Genomic DNA, 17,496 nt, shown 5'->3' on the forward strand with positions numbered 1-17,496 from the left:
GCTTGTTCTGGTGCTTCTCTAGGACCACATGGGAGGCACTGTTAGAGCTGAACAGGAGCTCACCACCTGATATTTTAATGACCAAGTCAGGGAGCTTTTTAGGATTCTTTTCACCCTTAGCAGATTAAAGACAGCAACACACACCCAGAAACATTTGCCACAGCAGCACAATCACAGCAAATCACTTGACTGCCTGCTCTTTTACTCATTGTCATCCTTCTCTTCCCTCTGTCACTGGCTCCTCCTGCAGCACCTTTCCCAGGGCCACAGCACCAGCCAGCCCCTGTGTGCACTTCAAACAAATGCTCTGCCAGTGCCATCAGGCTTGCCAGCATCACTGTGATGATCTAAGGGAAAACTTCAGGCACCAGCAGAATCGTTGGCCTGGCTTTGTTTGGCTTTTTCAGGGCCAGAGGCTCAAACGGCAGACTCAGCACGTCCCCAGGCCGGGCAGTCACCTGCTCACCCGGCCAGGCGAAGCGTGAGGGCACGCACAGATGCCAGCACACAGCCAGGGCAACGGCAGCATGAGTGAGCCTGCAGGAGCTGCTGGCACCCACCCAGGGCCTCAGCAAGAGCCACAGCAGACAGGCTCCTAATTCAGAGCTCTGACACTCCTCCAGTTCAAGCAGCATCCATGCTAGAGACTGAGAAAAAAGAATCAGACTGCTCTGGCTGCTTACACATGGAGCTGCTAAACCCCCACCTCACTCCCGGGTCATTGACTGGAGACTGCAGAGCTTACAGCTCTAAAGGCAGCAGCTTCGTGGATGATCCGGAAGCAGAAATCACAACTTCAGAACAAATGCTGTACTCCATGCCATCAGATACAGGAAAATGGACAAGGTTTACTGCTTGTTTTACAGACTAGCCATAGAAAAGTATTATTCAGTTCCTGGCCCTTCCTTTCATGCCCTCTCAGAGACAAAAGGTACTCTGATTCCTCATTTCAAGTCTGACAATGAATTGCCTCCAAGAATCTGACAGATACACCTTGATAAGCCAAGTCTGCTCCTGAAACATGGAAAGGAGGAACATGGAAATGTAACTGTCCACAGTGGGAGGGTAAGGAGAAAAGAAAAACCTCACATACCCCTGAGAAACATCAAGGGAAGGGCAAAAAAGGATTGCTGAAGAGGGTGCACAGCTTTAAGTCTCACCTACTCCAAAGTGTCTCACCTTTGACAACAAGCTGGTTTACAGGCACTCTCACCTCCTTGGTGAGAGAAAGAGAAAAGAATGGAATCCACATCTGCTCTTTGAGTAATCTAAGGCACATGGAGGGATAGTATCATAGCCCTATGGAGACTAACAGCACTGGAGTCCAGAGGAGGGCAACAATGATAATCAGAGGGCTGCAGCACCTCTCCTGCGACACAGAAAACAAGTGGCCAAAGCAACTCCACTGAAAAAAGAAAACCAAACCAAACCAACCAACACAAATTGCTTTACTACAACTTTCTTCCATCTCTCCTGAAGCTCTTCCAAAGCAGCTGAGTGCCCCCTTCGCCCCCAAGGTACTTATTTCAGCATGCAACAGTGAGGTGGCCTCAGTGAAGTCTTCTCATTCTAAGGACTGCAGGTGGCTTGGCAGGCTAAGGAGCTGCCAGCACCAGAGATCAAAATCATTTGCCTAACCAGTTCTTAAAGCCACCAGTCAGGAATGGCACAAGTACAGCTGAATTTGCCTGGGAAAAAGGAAGAGCAGGAGGCAAAACCAGATCTGTTGAGATTTCTTCCAGCCCTACTTTTCAGAAGGTTTTAAGATGTTGTACAGAATTTGAGGAAGAGGTGATGGCTAACAGCAAGCCAGAAACTGCTGCTTCAGATTGAGCTTGGTGACACAGGGAAAGAAGGCTTTGCAGACCTGCACCGACTTGTGCTCCCACAACAAGGAGCCTCTTGCTGGCTACCAAAAAGGGTAATAACTTCCTCTCTATGCAGTGCTCCAATTCAAATAACCTGCTATGTGTTGAGTCCTCAAGTACTGAAATACTTCCTAGCCATAAAGAATACAAGCTCCATTTCTGTGCAAGATGCAGCAGGTACTGTAGCTGATGCTAAATCAGGAAACTTGAGTTCAAAAGATCTTTTAAAAAAGCAGAAAATTATTCACAGAACCACAGACAACATCTGGTTGGAAGAGACCCCAAAGATAACCCAGTCCAACCTTCCCAGTTTAGGGCCAATCCTAAACCATTTCCTCAAGTGCCAGCTCCACAGCTGCTTGAACATCTCCAGGGATGGTGACTCCACCACTGCCCTGGGCAGCCTGTTCCCTCTCTTGGAAGAAGTATTTCCTGTCTGGAGAAGAGGAGGCTGAGGGACCCCTCACTGCTCTCTACAGCTCCCTGAAGGGAGGTTGCAGTGAGGAGGGAGCAGCCTCTGCTCCTTGGTGGCAAGAGACAGGAGCAGAGGAAATGGTTCCAAGCTGCCCCAGGGGAGGCTCAGGCTGGATCTTAGGAAATCTTTCTGCCCTGGAAGGGATCTCAGACACTGGAAGAGGCTGCCCAGGGCAGTGCTGGAGGCACCATCCCTGGGGGTGTTCCAGCAGTGTGTGGGCCTGGTGCTTAGGGACATGGTTTGGGGCTGACCCTTCAGTGCTGAGTGGAGGGTTGGAAGGGATGAGCTTGGAAGGCTCTGCCAACTGCCTGTGTTCTGTGATAGCTTGCAGAGGTGATCTGCACACTGAAAAAAGCAACAGCTTTACCCATTGCATCACATACTGTAAAGTATTAATAACTCATTACAATCTGTTGCTCCTGAGACTTAAACACTCCCCAATATTTAATGCCATTATTACACCAACAGAAAAAGAGCCCACAAGAGCTCAGTTAACCCCTGCCAAGCATCCAAGGACACTCGTCACAGCAGCCCTGCTTCCAATATAGTTAATGCTCCAGAAGGGGTGGCTACACACCCAGCCTGCCAGCCTGACTCACTGGTCTGGTCAGTGCCCAGCCAAGTGGCTGGCAAGAGTCACCACCACGGTGCTTTGCCAGTGAGTTACAGAACACAAAAAACCCCAAAACAACCCAACCCAACCTGAGTGGGGAGATGCAGATCCAGCCCTCTGCACACTCTGAAGCATTCACTTCATACACAAACTCTGCTCTGAACACTTGTGAACTCTGGTTTTATCATCATTTGCTAAGGAAGCTGCATGGCTGACAGATGCAGAAGAACAAATATGCAAACTTAAACCCCAAGTATGTGAAACTGAGTGTTCTGCTGAGCTATGAATGCAGCCTTACAGGAGAGCCAAGCGAGACACAGGCTTGGGATTAAAAGTGACCCCCAAGGTACATATCTATAAAGAGAAAGAGAGGTATAAATATGCAAACAACTTAAGAGATCAAGGGGTTACAGCTTATAACTTTTGGTCTCATCTCTTCTCATTGGGGGTGGGAAGTGGGAAGTGAGAAACTTTGCCAAAGAATTCCAGATGGGTATTGTTCACAGCTGATGAACAGCTCAGCTGTCTCAACACATTAAGGCATACCTCTAAGTGTTACAACTATGAAACTATTCTTCCAAGTAAGATCCAACTGAGAAGGGGGGGAGGGGGAAATGAAGCTAGTACATTTCAACACACTTTCAAAAGTAGGGAAGTTAATGTGACTGAGAGCAGGATTAGACTAGAGTCTTTTCTAATCTAGACTACTAGATTAGAAAAAGAAGTTGAACTCATGCAGAGCCTCCAGGAACAGCAGTAACAACTCAAAGACATGCACAAAACTCAGCTTCTCCAACTTACTCCAAAAGCACAACACATCTGTGTGTTTCACATACCATATATTCCTTCCCACTCTGAATCTTTAGGCGGTGGAGAAAGAAAATAAGCAAGGCTGTCATGTGCCAGCATCTCAAAAGGCAAAGCTTTCCCTCTTAGTAAGACAGTGGCCCCTTGGGCAGCAGCACAGCTCTGACCTCTAAGGGAAGTACTGAACTGGGGCCTACTCACACTTCCTTAGCCACAGCTGCTTCTCCTATTTGACCTCTAGGCTGCAGCCATGTAACACCAGGTACTTCAGATCAGATCAAGTTACAGTGAAAAGCTTATTTTAGGTTTTAAACCAAGAAAATCAGTCAAAACAGTTGGACTGAGGTAAGACTTTGGCCCTGCTGAAGGTGGCCAGGCACTTCAAATTTGATAGTGCTGTATTTTCACCATATATTCTGCTCCACTTTTGCTTCAAGCTTCTTTGCTCCAATTCTAGCAATCCTTTCTTGAATTCTCCTCAGTGAAGACCCCATCCTTCTGCTTTATTCAAGAACATGGATCTAGAAATGTATTTGTTACACTCCCTGAGCACAGAAGTGCTTATCTGCACTTCTACCCTTTAGAGGTGAAGTTTCTCATGAATTAGATGCCCACATGCATTTAAAACACAAGTAAGCTACTCATCAGCCCTAAGAGAAGAAACACCAGGTCCAGAAATGAGTCTTAATGATCATAAACAATGATTAAAGAATTTATCTATCTTAGTCTGTGATGCTTCTCAAGGAATCTCTCCCAGGCAGGATGAAAGCAAACTGTGCATCTTCTGAGCTGTTTTCAGACCTCAGCTCACTCACCAGTAGTGCTGGCTTGTCACATTCAAGCCCTCTAACGTTGGGAACAACAAATACAATTTACTCTGTCAAAAAACCTGTGGTGTTAGTGGATAATGATTGAGTTTGGTCCACCACAGCAAAGGACAACAAAAAAGCAAAACATAAAAAAAAAAAAGGAAGAAAAGGAGGGAAAAAAAAATCCAACCCAAAAGGCAGGTCTGGTCAACAGCTTGGCAAGCCAGTAAATCTAGACACACACACACAGAGGCAAGCATTCAGTTCTACAACTGCTGAATCTCAGCCTATCCTTTCAGTTTATCCTAAAGCAGGCAGATTTTATCTGTGCCCATTCAAATCCGGAATGTGTTCTGTGTGTGCACTAAGTAGGTGATTACTTTCCCAGTTCCAGAACACACAACCCATCCCCCCATGCCCATCTCTCTCACCCCACTAGCTTTCCACAGAGCAGCAGCAGGCTCTCCTGTTTGAGTCTACTACTGAAATCCACCAGGTATTATCAGCCACTTGTTACTTTCTCTTTCACCCCCACATATCACAGAATCACCAAGGTTGGAAGAGACCTCCAAGATCATCAAGTCCAACCTTATTGATTCTGTGATTCTGGGTTGAGGGACTCAGAGGAACCTGCAAGATGAGCAAAGGCTCTGAATGCTGACAGCAGTAAGGAGCCCTCATCCTCCCTGCTGTCCCTACAAAGGAAATTCAATTGGCAACCTTACTGAAGATCCACAAAGAGCCATTATCACTCAGAGGTGGAATATGATTGAGTAACAATGGAATTCAAAGTTTCTAGTGCAGAACAAGAATCCACTGTCAGGACACTAAGGATATGTTTAAACACCTCCAAACCCTGTGGTTCTCCTTTGTAGGTTATTTTACCTCTAAATCCCTTCCTTGCTACTTGGAATCAGATTGAAGGTATACAAAGGACTTGGTTTGTTTAGGAGAATGTCCCCAGGGACAGGATTTAATTGCTTTCATTTATCATCTGTCTCTGGAAATGAAAACAATTCCCATTGCTGATGTTCACAGAACAGCTGAAGTCTCTGGTCTTTAGAAAATAAAGTGATTTGCTGTGAAGGAAGTCAGGCACTGACAGTTGTTCACTCACTACATGCTGTGCTTTGCTTGAACAGATGACAGAGGGAAGTGTGTCTGTCCAAACTGAAGGGGACCAGCCAGGTTTTAAGAAGGTCCTAGGAAAGCTCTAAGGGCTGTTGGTGTGCACATGGACATGCACACCCATGTACCCTTGCTGCTGTGTTAAGGAGGGTGAGGCACAGCTCTTGCTAGAATTCTTTAAGGCTGTCACTCTTAGCATCCAAAACCCACAAAATACTTTGGAAACAAACTAAACAAGCTGAACTGTGAAAAAATAGCCAGCATTCTTCTGATGGGTAAATACAGGAATGTTCTGGGGAAGTTCAACCAGTCCCTGGCCTTGTCCCTTCCACATGCAGGCCTAGCCAGCTCCCAAATCAAGACAGCTACTTAAAACCCAAACCACCTTCCGTAAATCTTGAGAGTGCAGTGGTTGAAAACCAATTCTGCAGAAGGAATGTGAGGAATATCCCATCTGGCTGCAGCTGCCAGAATGTACCTTCCACAGCTGATGACCAGCATGTCCACGTGAGATCTGAGCATTAAAGATTCAGGAGAAGGAGCCAAACCAGTTCTGTAAGTCATACTCCTTAAGAGCCTCATGGTGCAGCCACGAACCCTGCATGTGAGAAGCCCCAAGAAATCTGAGCCACTGCGTGCAAGGCTAATTTCCCTCCAGGTTGTAAGCTGGGAGCAAGCCTCACACAGGAGAGGTAATCATCACAGAGGCCAAGCCACCCTGCAAACCACATCAGACAAGGCCATAACTAAACTACTTCTTTGAGTAGCAGCTCTGCCATCTACTTTTGCAAGCTATTCTTAGTGCTGGCAAATAAAAGGTGGCTAAAATACCAGGAGAAATCACTTGCTTTTGCCAAACTGCAAATCAAAGACCCAACAGAAGGCTGCTTTGATGCCACAATGGAACCCTGGAAGCTCACTTCAGGTTACAAAGGGTATTTCTGGGCAAATCAGCCAGAGAAGCACAGTGAAAATCCCAGAACATCTTCCAGATACATGAGCTTTTCCAAACACTTTTCAATTATGGGGCTTTATTAAATGAATTCCCAGATTTTCAGTGGCTCCTTTAGGTTTGCCTAATAGCACTTCCAGTGCCCAAATCTGCAGTGAGAAAGATAATTACTGCTTAACTGGAAGATTTTAAGAGTGTTTTCAGTCTTTTGATCTCACACATTCATCAAGTGGCATTAACTTTGTCTAGTCTTTTCAGAGAGAGATGGAGCCAGCAAACAAAACTTTTTTTGCTCTTCTTTCCAGATTCCTTCTTTTCTGCCCCTCTGCTATATCCCTAATCCAAGGACTCAGGGAATCAAAGCATAGAAACAAACTAAAACCAAATAACCTAATCCTAAGGACGAGTGTCCAGCTACTGTATGGAAGTCTAAAGGAAGCATCCTCCCAGGCATGAGAAAGTCATGGCACATCCTAGATTTCTTCAGTACCATGAAATCATTTTTAACACCTCAGCCCCACCTAGCACAGAGGCTGCCTGCCCTCCCCAGCATGGCCATCAGACAACTGGGCTGGCAGTTTATGGTGCCCAGGACACATCAGTCATGGGGTGTATGGGAAACATTCTCAACCTGCTGAAGAAGGGATCAGAGTATCCAAATTCCCTTGATGTCAGAGTTGCCCAGAAGCAGTCCATCTTCCCTGCAAGTCACAGCTCAGACCCCAAGCATTACAGGAGCTCAGAACAATTTTAGGGGACCACCTTTAACTAGGCTCTTGCAACTTCAAAAGCTATGCTGTGTTCTAAGTGGGGGGCAGTGTTCAAACTCCAAAGGCAGAGACAGCCCAAAGCCTCAGTTTCTTTCCACCTCTGCTTCCTCAGAACAAATTTCTACTGTAAGACTGTCCACAGATTTACTTCCAAACACCTGCACATGAATGATACTCTGCCTAGCTCTTTAGTGTGTTTGAAGCTAAAGCCTCAGAACTACAATTTCAGCACACTGCTCCTAGTCCAAGTATGCACCCACAACGATCAAACAAGACTTGTTTCAAAGCATGGTTTTTACATCCTTTTGCCCTGGGAATTTTGAAACTGAAAGGATTTTCAAACCCACTGCAAACACTCCAGTCACAAACCTTAGAAAGACTTAAATCAGTCAAGCTTTCACTAGAAAAGCAACAAATGCGGTGGCATTGTGGTTATCCAGTCTGGTTCTGAAGCATGAACATTAAGGATGTTTAATACCTCAGAACTACATAAAGGAGTAATAGGTTTTGTGCAAGTCAGGCTAGAGCAGCAAGTATTTCACCTGCAATTTCTGGAGTAATTCATAATTCAACAGTGAAGGGGAAAAAAAACAAAACACAAAACCAAAACCTCATTTTAGCAACCCTACTTCCTGCCATTCTCTCCCCTTTAATCCTTCCACTAGTAGCTCACAATCTGTTCTGGTCAGTGAGATCCCATTTCATTCAAATGAACTTTTCTAGCTTTGTGTGTACAGAAACTGTGGACAAAGCAACTCTCAACATCTGCAAGGATTATGAGCTCGTTCTTCACGTCTCCCTGCTCCCACGCTCACCACCACCAAGGGAAACTTCCAGATCTGTGCACATCTTACTAAGGTCAGAATATACAGATTGACAGATCTGTGTGCAAGAAAGGTTGAGACATGAACTACAGAAAGTACCTGCTGCTTCCAGTAAGGCTTCCAGTCTTGCTTGTGTTTCTGGATCCACAGTTCTCAAGTCCGCACCTTCCGCAGCGCTCGACAAGAATAACTCGGATGTGGTTTTCAGCACCGGGTTATCAAGGTCTTCTTGGTCCAAAATAAATGATTCAACCTATTGGACAAGGCAGAAAGAGAGTTTCACCATTTTTTAGCTTTTATACTAAATATAAAACATTAACAAGGGTGGAAAAAAAAACCCCAAAACAAAACCCACAGCACCCACCAAGCCCACAACAAAACCACCCACAAAACAAGGGCATGAGTTTAAAACCCATCTGCTCAGCTCACCCAAAAGGGACTTCACGTCACAGAAGGGAGGGGGGGGAAGAATCAACATGAGAAACAGTTTATTGTGAAAATTACAATTAACAAGATCCTAAAGTACAGCAAGGGCAACTCAGATTAAACACTGAAAAAAAGTGTTCTGCCTGTCTGTACAATTAGCCACCAAAGGAGGCTGCCAGAAGAGGCTGCAGCACCTCTGTCCACCCTGCCACCACTAATGACTTCGGTGTGGCTGAACCTGAGAGCCAGGGAGGAACTGAATGGTTTCCCTAGATGCCTTTCAGTTCTATTTTTGAAGTAATTTCAACCATTGCAGCATAAGGAGTTTGTTTGGTTTGAGGAGAAGCACACCAGCTGACTAAAATTCAACCCCAAAACACCCCTGTGCAAGCTGGCACATGGTAGTACTCAGTCATCAACGTTTTCTACACACAGAACAAGGAAGCAAGCAGGCAAGCAGGCATCCCAACACAGCAGCAACAATGCTGTCCCACACCAGCTCTGAAGAGAAGCTCAGAGAATTTCTCAACACATGCTGGAGGTTTAGGAGAGCTTGCCAGAGTAAACAAGGAGGATACCTGAGTCACACTCTAATGAGAGTACAACCACGTTTCAGAATCTGCCCCAAGTTCAGGCAATTTCAAGCAATATTGGCTGATAAAAACACCATTTCAAAATACCTGCTCAACACTCTCAATGCCTTAAATACACCATGGAAACGAGACACATGCAATACACATCCACAGCTGCCCTTTCCCACTTTATGCCCCAGCCTCACCCTCCTGGTTTCCCCCAGTGTCTTCCCCTCTCTTCCTGTGGACAGCCATAAGCTGCCATCACAGTATCACAGTATAACTAAGGTTGGAAGAGACCCCAAGGATCATCAAGTCCAACCTGGCACCACAGACCTCATGACTAGACCATGGCACCAAGTGCCACATCCAATCCCCTCTTGAACACCTCCAGGGACGGTGACTCCACCACCTCCCTGGGCAGCACATCCCAATGACGAACGACTCGCTCGGTGAAGAACTTTCTCCTCACCTCGAGTCTAAACCTCCCCTGGCACAGCTTGAGACTGTGTCCCCTTGTTCTGGTGCTGGTTGCCTGGGAGAAGAGACCAACCCCTTCCTGGCTACAACCACCTTTCAGGTAGTTGTAGAGGGCAATGAGGTCACCCCTGATCCTTCTCTTCTCCAGGCTAAACAACCCCAGCTCCCTCAGCCTCTCCTCACAGGGCTGTGCTCAAGGCCTCTCCCCAGCCTTGTTGCCCTTCTCTGGACACATTCAAGTGCCTCAATGTCTTCCTTAAACTGAGGGGCCCAGAACTGGACACACATTCAGCCCCATCAAACACCACTTTAAAAAAGTGATAGTCTATACTTTTAAAAGATCAAATCAAGCCATTTGCAAATTCCTGAAGTGCCCCATGACGTGAGGAATGTGAACAGGAGTCTGGAGAGCTGCACATAGCTATTCAAGAGCAACCGTGGTGATTTCTTCCCCTTTTTGATAGGTAAATGCTCTGTAACATTACTCCTGGTGCCCAGGCCAGTCTGGGGTGCCCATGGAAATGCAGGGATAACCTAGGAATGTAATGGCTATGGGGAGAAGAGTGGCTCTTGGGCACAAAGAACACAGGGCCACATCTCAGCAGCTAGCTTACAGGTACCAGCTCTTGTGTCCTCACACTAAGGCAGCAGGCTCTCATTTAGGGCTTAAAGCAGCAGCATCTCCAGATCAGTTCAGACAAGGGTCCTAAACTAAGAGAGCTGAACACACAGACAGTTAATGACTTGCACCAGTGATATACACTTATACCACAAAGAAGAGCTATTTACAGCTCATGGCAAAATGCTTCCCTACAGGAAGGTTCCCACCTGCAGAACTGGCTGTGTCTGCCCCTCTGCAGCGTCAGGCTTCGTCCACCCTGCCAGCCTCAGGCCTCCCTGCTGGCCTAAGCCCCGATGCCAAACTGATCTTTGGAAAAACTCGAGCTTACCTCCAGGAGCAATTCAGAGGTTTTTATGCTCTCCACCAAGACTACCCCAGGCACTCTGCCTCAGCAATGCACTACAAATATCTTCCCACTGCAGTGTGTGTGGCCTGGCCATCAGCAGAAAACCCGCACCTGCCTACGAGGCTCTTCCTCAACCACAGCTGAGAATCTTCAGTTTGAGACATTTTATTACATGCTAATGGACTTTTGTTTCTTCTTCTCCCATTACACCACACCGTTTAACAGGAGCTCTCCCTTCTGAAGGGATACTGACAGGGCTAACAATGCTGCCTGCCACAGAAGCACCTGCAGAAGTACTGCAGAAGCACTCAAGGTGGTTCCCAGCATCAGAAGAGCCTGAGCACAGGCACGGGCAAGCTCGTCGGCCTTGCATCAACCTTCAGAAGGTCTCTCTGCAACTTTAAAACTTCAGGCTCTGAACTTCAGTAAAGCCAGGGACCACCTCCTCTAAAACCACTGCCATCCCACACCCACTCTGCTATCTCACAGGACGCTGCCTGCAGCAAGCACCCCTGGGACCTACATCAACATTAACTCAGCAGTCACAAACGTTGCAGTGACTTGCCAGGGAGTTCTCTCCCCTCCAGAGGAAGCACAAACACCTTACTCACCAGAACCTCCACACCAGCCTTTAACACTGACGATGCAAACACCACTTCTTACAGTGCAGTACAGACCCACCTCAACACCACTTCTTACAGTGCAGTACAGACCCACCTCCTAGGGTACAAGCAGCACAGCAGCGGAGCGTTCTGTTCAGCTCTTCACTGCCCTTCGGTAGTTCTCCACACCTGCACACTGCACTTCCCCAGACCTTGCACATTTCAAGCCTCACACAAAACTTGCCTCACACACAGTGTGTACATCTTGTTTTTGTATCACAGCAAGAGAAGGCAGCTGCCTGCATTCTTCCTGCACATGCTGAGCAACGATTTTTAGCTTGGTTTGATTTTTCAGTAAGAGCTTAATAACATCCCCACGATACAAACAGAACTTGTGTGAAACGACTGCAAATCTATATGCAAAGTGCTCCAGTTGCACCAGGGCCAGGCTCCCACAAGTTCCAATGCATTTCAGATCAGATTGTCTGACATTCCTGCAAATCAAGGCAGCTTCTCCCACACTAAGACAAGGCTGGAGAGAATGATCACTGTAACAGAGTACAAAATAACCTAATCAGCCAGATGTCTCCTGTGAGCAGAAGGATCTGCAGTGATCTTAATAATTGCTTTTAAAATACAAATTACAGGTTAAAAAAAAAATAAAAGAAAAATCCAACTACCCTAAACAGACCAAATAAATTTTACTTTTTCAACACAAATAAACTTTGGCGGGGGGGGGGGAACAAGCCACAACCATTAAATGACCAAAATAAGCAACCAGATTTCATGTTGGCATTCCTGGAAGCCTTAATGCACTGTTCATGTGGCAAAATTTAGGCACTCTGCTCTGGCCTAATCAGATCTGCAGCAGAGTGAGAGAGTAAACAGTCCCAGTGCTATTTTTGGATTATTTTGAGAGCTGCTTTGGGCAGTTAATAAGCATCTTACTTGGTAAGGCTCATTAGGACCACATGGATTCAAGACAAGACCAAACAACTGCACCGAGGAGTAACTCCCAGTCAAAGTCCCAAAAGGCTGCCAGCTGCATGGGGCTGGAGAGCAGGGTGCTGCTCAGCAGTGCACCTCGCCCCACCGTGCTTCACAGCAGCGATGGACCTTGGCTGAAGCTCTGCCCAGGACTGCAGCAGCCTCACAGTTCTGCATATCCAGTTACACCACTGGCTCCTCCCTCCACAGCAGCTCCATTCGCACCTATTTGGGTTCGACTACATCGGTATTTGTATGTTAACACCACGACTGAGTTTACCTCAGGTCAGGGGTATGAAAGGCGACTTTGCAAGCACTAACATCACCACTCACACCAGCAATTCTTCCAAGATGGGCAAAGACAGTGCTACAGACACATTTCTCTTAGCGGGTCTAAGCAGGCTTTCCTATGCTGCACACCTGGGAAAAAAAAAAGAGTAAATAGTACTTTTCTCCACTTTTCCCAGAATAGATTGGGCCTGCTTACAAACAGCCTGCTACTGACAGAGACTACAGAGGGTGGAAAAGCTTCCTGTTGTAGCTGTACCAGACTTCTCTTCTGCCTACTGCAAGCAAGGGCAGCAGCAGAGACAGCTCATTCTACCCTCTTCCATCTGTCCCAAAGGAGTACTTCTGCAAGACCATCCTTACCAAAAGTCTGGCTAGGAGAGACAAAGCTGCTACTACACCTTTTGTTTTCCTGGGATAATGATGCTCCTTGCTCTGAGCTTGTGGAGTGACTGCAAATGAGAATCTGAGCCCTGGACTAGGACTCCTAAACTCCTATCTACTCCTCAAATGAATGACTACTTGATTTCCTCTTTTGTGTCAGGCAACCCTTCCTAACTACTTCTCTAACAATTCCATTTGGACATATACCTAAATACATCTGAACACATGCAGCAGCACCTTGGCTTCCTTAAGGCTAACACAGGCTTGTAGACAAGGCTGAAAGGTGACCCAGATGAAGCTGAACATCTCCAGTTAAACTTATTCCCATAACTGACAAGATGTGCCATGCTGCACTAGGATCACACTAGAAGATAGCCTGGTTTCACCTGATACAAACCAAACCTCTGACACTTTGTTGTCTGTCCTTTAGTACCAGTATCTGATCACAAGCTCCTGCAGGATGGCCAAGGGAGCAGGCCCAGCCAGCATGGACTTAGGAGGGGAAGGTCCTGCCTGACCAACTTGATCTCCTTTTACAATCAGGTGACTGCCTGGTGGATGTGGGGAAGGCTATGGATGTAGTCTACCTGCAAGCTCCTGGCAAAGCTGGCAGCTGGTGGCTTGGATTCACTCTGAAATGGGTCAAGAACTGGCTGGAGGGCCGGGCCCAGAGAGTGGTGGTGAATGGTGCCACATCCAGCTGGCAGCCAGGCACCAGTGGTGTGCCCCAGGGATCAGTGCTGGGCCCCAGCCTGTTCAACATCTTTACTGATGATCTGGACCAGGGGATTGAGTCCATCAGCAGTAAGTTTGCAGATGACACCAAGTTAGGAGCTGATGTTGAGCTGTTGGAGGGCAGGAGGGCCCTGCAGAGAGACCCTGCCAGGCTGGATGGGTGGGCAGAGGCCAGTGGGATGAGATTTAATACGGCTAAGTGCCAGGCTCTGCACACTGGCCACAACAACCCCAAGCAGCACTATAGGCTGGGGACAGAGTGGCTGAAGAGCAGCCAGGCAGAGAGGGACCTGGGGGTGCTGGTAGATAGCAGGCTGAACAGGAGCCAGCAGTGTGCCCAGGTGGCCAAGAAACCCAATGGCATCCTGGCCTGCATCAGGAACAGTGTGGCCAGCAAGAGCAGGGAAGTCATTCTGCCCTGTGCTCAGCACTGGTTAGGCCACACCTGGAGTCCTGTGTCCAGTTCTGGGGCCCTCAACTCAAGAGAGATGTTGAGATGCTGGAAGGTGTCCAGAGAAGGGCAACAAAGCTGGGGAGGGGTTTGGAGCACAGCCCTGTGAGGAGAGGTGGAGGGAGCTGGGGTGGTTTAAACCTGGAGAAGAGCAGGGTCAGGGGAGACCTTATTGCAGTGTACAACTACCTGAAGGGAGGCTGTATCCAGGTGGGGGCCGGTCTGTTCTCCCAGGCAACCAGCAACAGAACAAGAGGACACAGTCTCAAGTTGTGGCAGGGGAGGTTCAGGCTGGATATTAGGAAGAAGTTCTTCCCAGAGAGAGTGATTTGCCATTGGAATGGGCTGCCCAGGGTGGTGGTGGTGTCACTGTCCCTGGAGATCTTTGAGAAAAGCCTGGATGAGGCACTTAGTGCCATGGTCTGGTTGATTGGATAGGGCTGGGTGATAGCTTGAACTGGGTGATCCTGGAGGTCTCTTCCAACCTGGCTAATTCTATGGTTCTGTGACTACTTCCACTCTTGCTCTCTGAGTCTGGGGGAAAGCTGATAGGACACTAAATTAAGCCTGAAAAGGAATTTGTATTTCAGATTTGACACCAAACCCCTTTAGATTCCACACACATAAACAGCATCAAGACTATCAAAAATAATTATTCCAAGGAGAAAGTCAAATGCAAAATTTTGTCACTGACATGGCACTCCTAGGAGCTTCTCATGACAAGTGCATCCACTACATCCCTGGTGGAGACTCTTCACACCAGCAAAACATCTGCCTTTGGTTTACCTGAGAAGTATTTTCAAGCACTGTCAGTGAAATACCTTTTTCCTAGTCAGTCAAATATTTTTGCTCCTACTTAAGGTATCTTCCCAGCATTATCACTTCAGTTTCAAGAGATGGTGGAAAGGAAGAAGAAAAAGCCACACACTAATGGAGCTGTCTTCACAAAAGCTTTCAGTGGGACCTCAGTACATTGCCCTTTATTGGCACCTCAGAGTTAGAGCAGGAAGAGAAATGCTTCAGAGGAGCACTTCAGAGTCATTACATAGCAACAACATGCAATTAATGTAAACAACAGTGCAGCCATAATTAGGGACAGAGGACCATTCCTGCTCTATTAGGGCTTGAACTCCAAGTTCTGAAGATAGTTTTTGCAGTTTAAAACAAAAAGTTTCAGTCCAAGAAGGCAGAAGCCACTGAGATCTGTGAACCACCAAAGATCATCTTCCAGTGCTACCCTTATGGATCCTGTGATACCAAAGTACCCTAACAACTATGGGGAGTTACAGGGTGCTCAGGGACATCACCACCCCAAGGGAGAATGAATGAAGAACAGAATAGGGGAGACCAGGTTGGAAAAGCATCTGAAGCACCATTTCCAGTCGCTGCTCATCTTGTGACAAGCCAGGCAGCTCTCAGACACTTTACAGATTGATTTAACACATCCAAAAGGTAGAAAACATGGAGGGAAGCAAATCATTTTCCACCACTTCAATGAATTTCCTGGGTTCACAAAGGCACCTGATGGAACATCATTCCTCTGGGAATACCAAGCCATCAGCTCAGCTCCCTGGGAGGCAACACAGCCCACTGCCCCCCTACCTGCCTCAGCTTAGCAGTCTACAGCAGCAGCTTCGTAGGCAGCACATTAGATCAAGAGGGTGAGGGAGAGGAGGGCTGCAAATCGATTCAGCTCCAATTACAATAGGAAGTTTAATAACTTGAGTCAGGATTATCTAAAGGACAGCCTTTATTCCTATATATATATTAAGCAATTATCAGCTAATGAAACAAGCAGCTATAGGTGCTGGGCTGTGAGAAGTTCATTTCCAAACAGGTTTGTTGGGCAAACACTGCTATAGATACAGTGTAAATAAAGACGGAGGCAGCGCTGTGCTTCCTCGTTGGTGGGGAGGGAAGTGCCTCTGACAGTCTCACACTCAGGGACAAAACTCTGTGCTATGTTCCAGGTGTGTCAGTGGACACTCCAACTGACCTCAGCATTAACTTCAGCTGGCCAGACCAATGGGAGAGGCACCTAGCAATGGCAGGCCTGACATCTGGGTGGCAGCTCCCCCCTGCTCAGGCTGGTCCCATCAAAGGGTCTCAAGTTGGTACCACAAGTCACTGCTCTGTTCTCAACACTATGGCCAGTATTTGAGACCTGCAGCAAAACAAATCCAGCATCCTCTTGGGCTGCTCTAAATCATGTTTTCAGGGCTCCATCTCCTCCACACGCTTTAGGATTCTCTCCTGCCCTTCATTTTTCCTAACTCAACAGTCCTGCAGTCTCAAACCAGCAGAGTGCCAGCATAACTCAATACTCTGACTTAGTAGAGTATAAACCAGGATTGGGGCAGAGCTTCCAGCTGGGATTCCTGCTCAAGTATTGCACCTCAAACAAAGTGAAGAAACTTCAAAATGAAGATGAACAAATGCCTTTGTTTGCTTACACTCCTGCAGCAGGGTGAGTGTTCAGGGCACCTCTGTGACCTCCTCAGTCCAAAGGGGCATGTGCTTACAAAACCCACACAAGTGGATTCCATGAACATAGTCCAGTCTGGTAATTCAATAATCTGCTCCCAAGCCAATCTGTATGTTTCAGGCAGCAATGAATCTAAACATTCAGAGTGATTAATTAACTTCCAGTTCTCTAGAGGCTTATTCCAAACTGAAAATCATATTGGGCTTCCTGCTGGCACTGAGGCTAGCTGCAGCCAAACCTGTAGGAGCAGGTTTGTGCATGCTCTACTACCGCAAAGCCAGCAGAATCATGCAACTACTGACCCACCAGAGAGCCACTTAAACTATCCCAAGGAGTAGCACAGTACAGATCCCCATCGACTGAAAACCCAAGGGGCAGCAGCACCTATTTTAGAACAATTAAAAGATGCACCTTCACATTAGGTATTGACCTCACCCTAACAAAGTCCACATGTTAAGTACCCACTTCAGAGACTCCCTTTTTCCCCTGGCTGCTGTGGCTGAACACATGCTCTGAACAGGCAATGAATGCACTGGAGCCACCAAGACTGAGGAACATGTCTTGGAAGAAGACCACTGATGAGCTCTTTTCCCCTTGGTTTGAAATACCCCTGAGTTAACACCTACCTGCCACATGGCAACATGAGTTTTAGTCATGATTTTGGAGGAGTTCAACAAGGTTAGGGATTTTCCTAGAGGAAAAGCTTAGTTAATTAGTAATCTCCGAAGCCTAACACCTGTGAGACATTAAAACAAGCAGAGAGGTGCTACTGTTCATCAGCCAGCAAAATGCCAGGGTTTTTGTCTTTTTACTTGAAAATAGGGAAGCATTTTTCCTGCAGGATAGGTATACTGTTAGAGGACTCTCAAAAG

At 47.0% G+C, this 17,496-nt stretch overlaps 1 protein-coding gene across 2 annotated transcripts in view; it reads right to left on the minus strand.

Annotated features, from left to right (window-relative positions):
• Nucleotides 1–17,496, minus strand: part of ANKHD1 (ankyrin repeat and KH domain containing 1) — a 96,572-nt gene that overhangs the window by 72,003 nt on the left and 7,073 nt on the right. For both annotated transcript variants that reach the window (XM_054177713.1, XM_054177714.1), the window contains exon 2: nucleotides 8,346–8,499. In XM_054177713.1, the coding sequence (XP_054033688.1) occupies nucleotides 8,346–8,499 (154 nt within the window). The remainder of the gene's footprint in view (nucleotides 1–8,345; nucleotides 8,500–17,496) is intronic.

The sequence above is a fragment of the Dryobates pubescens genome, chromosome 44, assembly GCF_014839835.1.
Source record: "Dryobates pubescens isolate bDryPub1 chromosome 44, bDryPub1.pri, whole genome shotgun sequence".
Taxonomy (NCBI): domain Eukaryota; kingdom Metazoa; phylum Chordata; class Aves; order Piciformes; family Picidae; genus Dryobates; species Dryobates pubescens.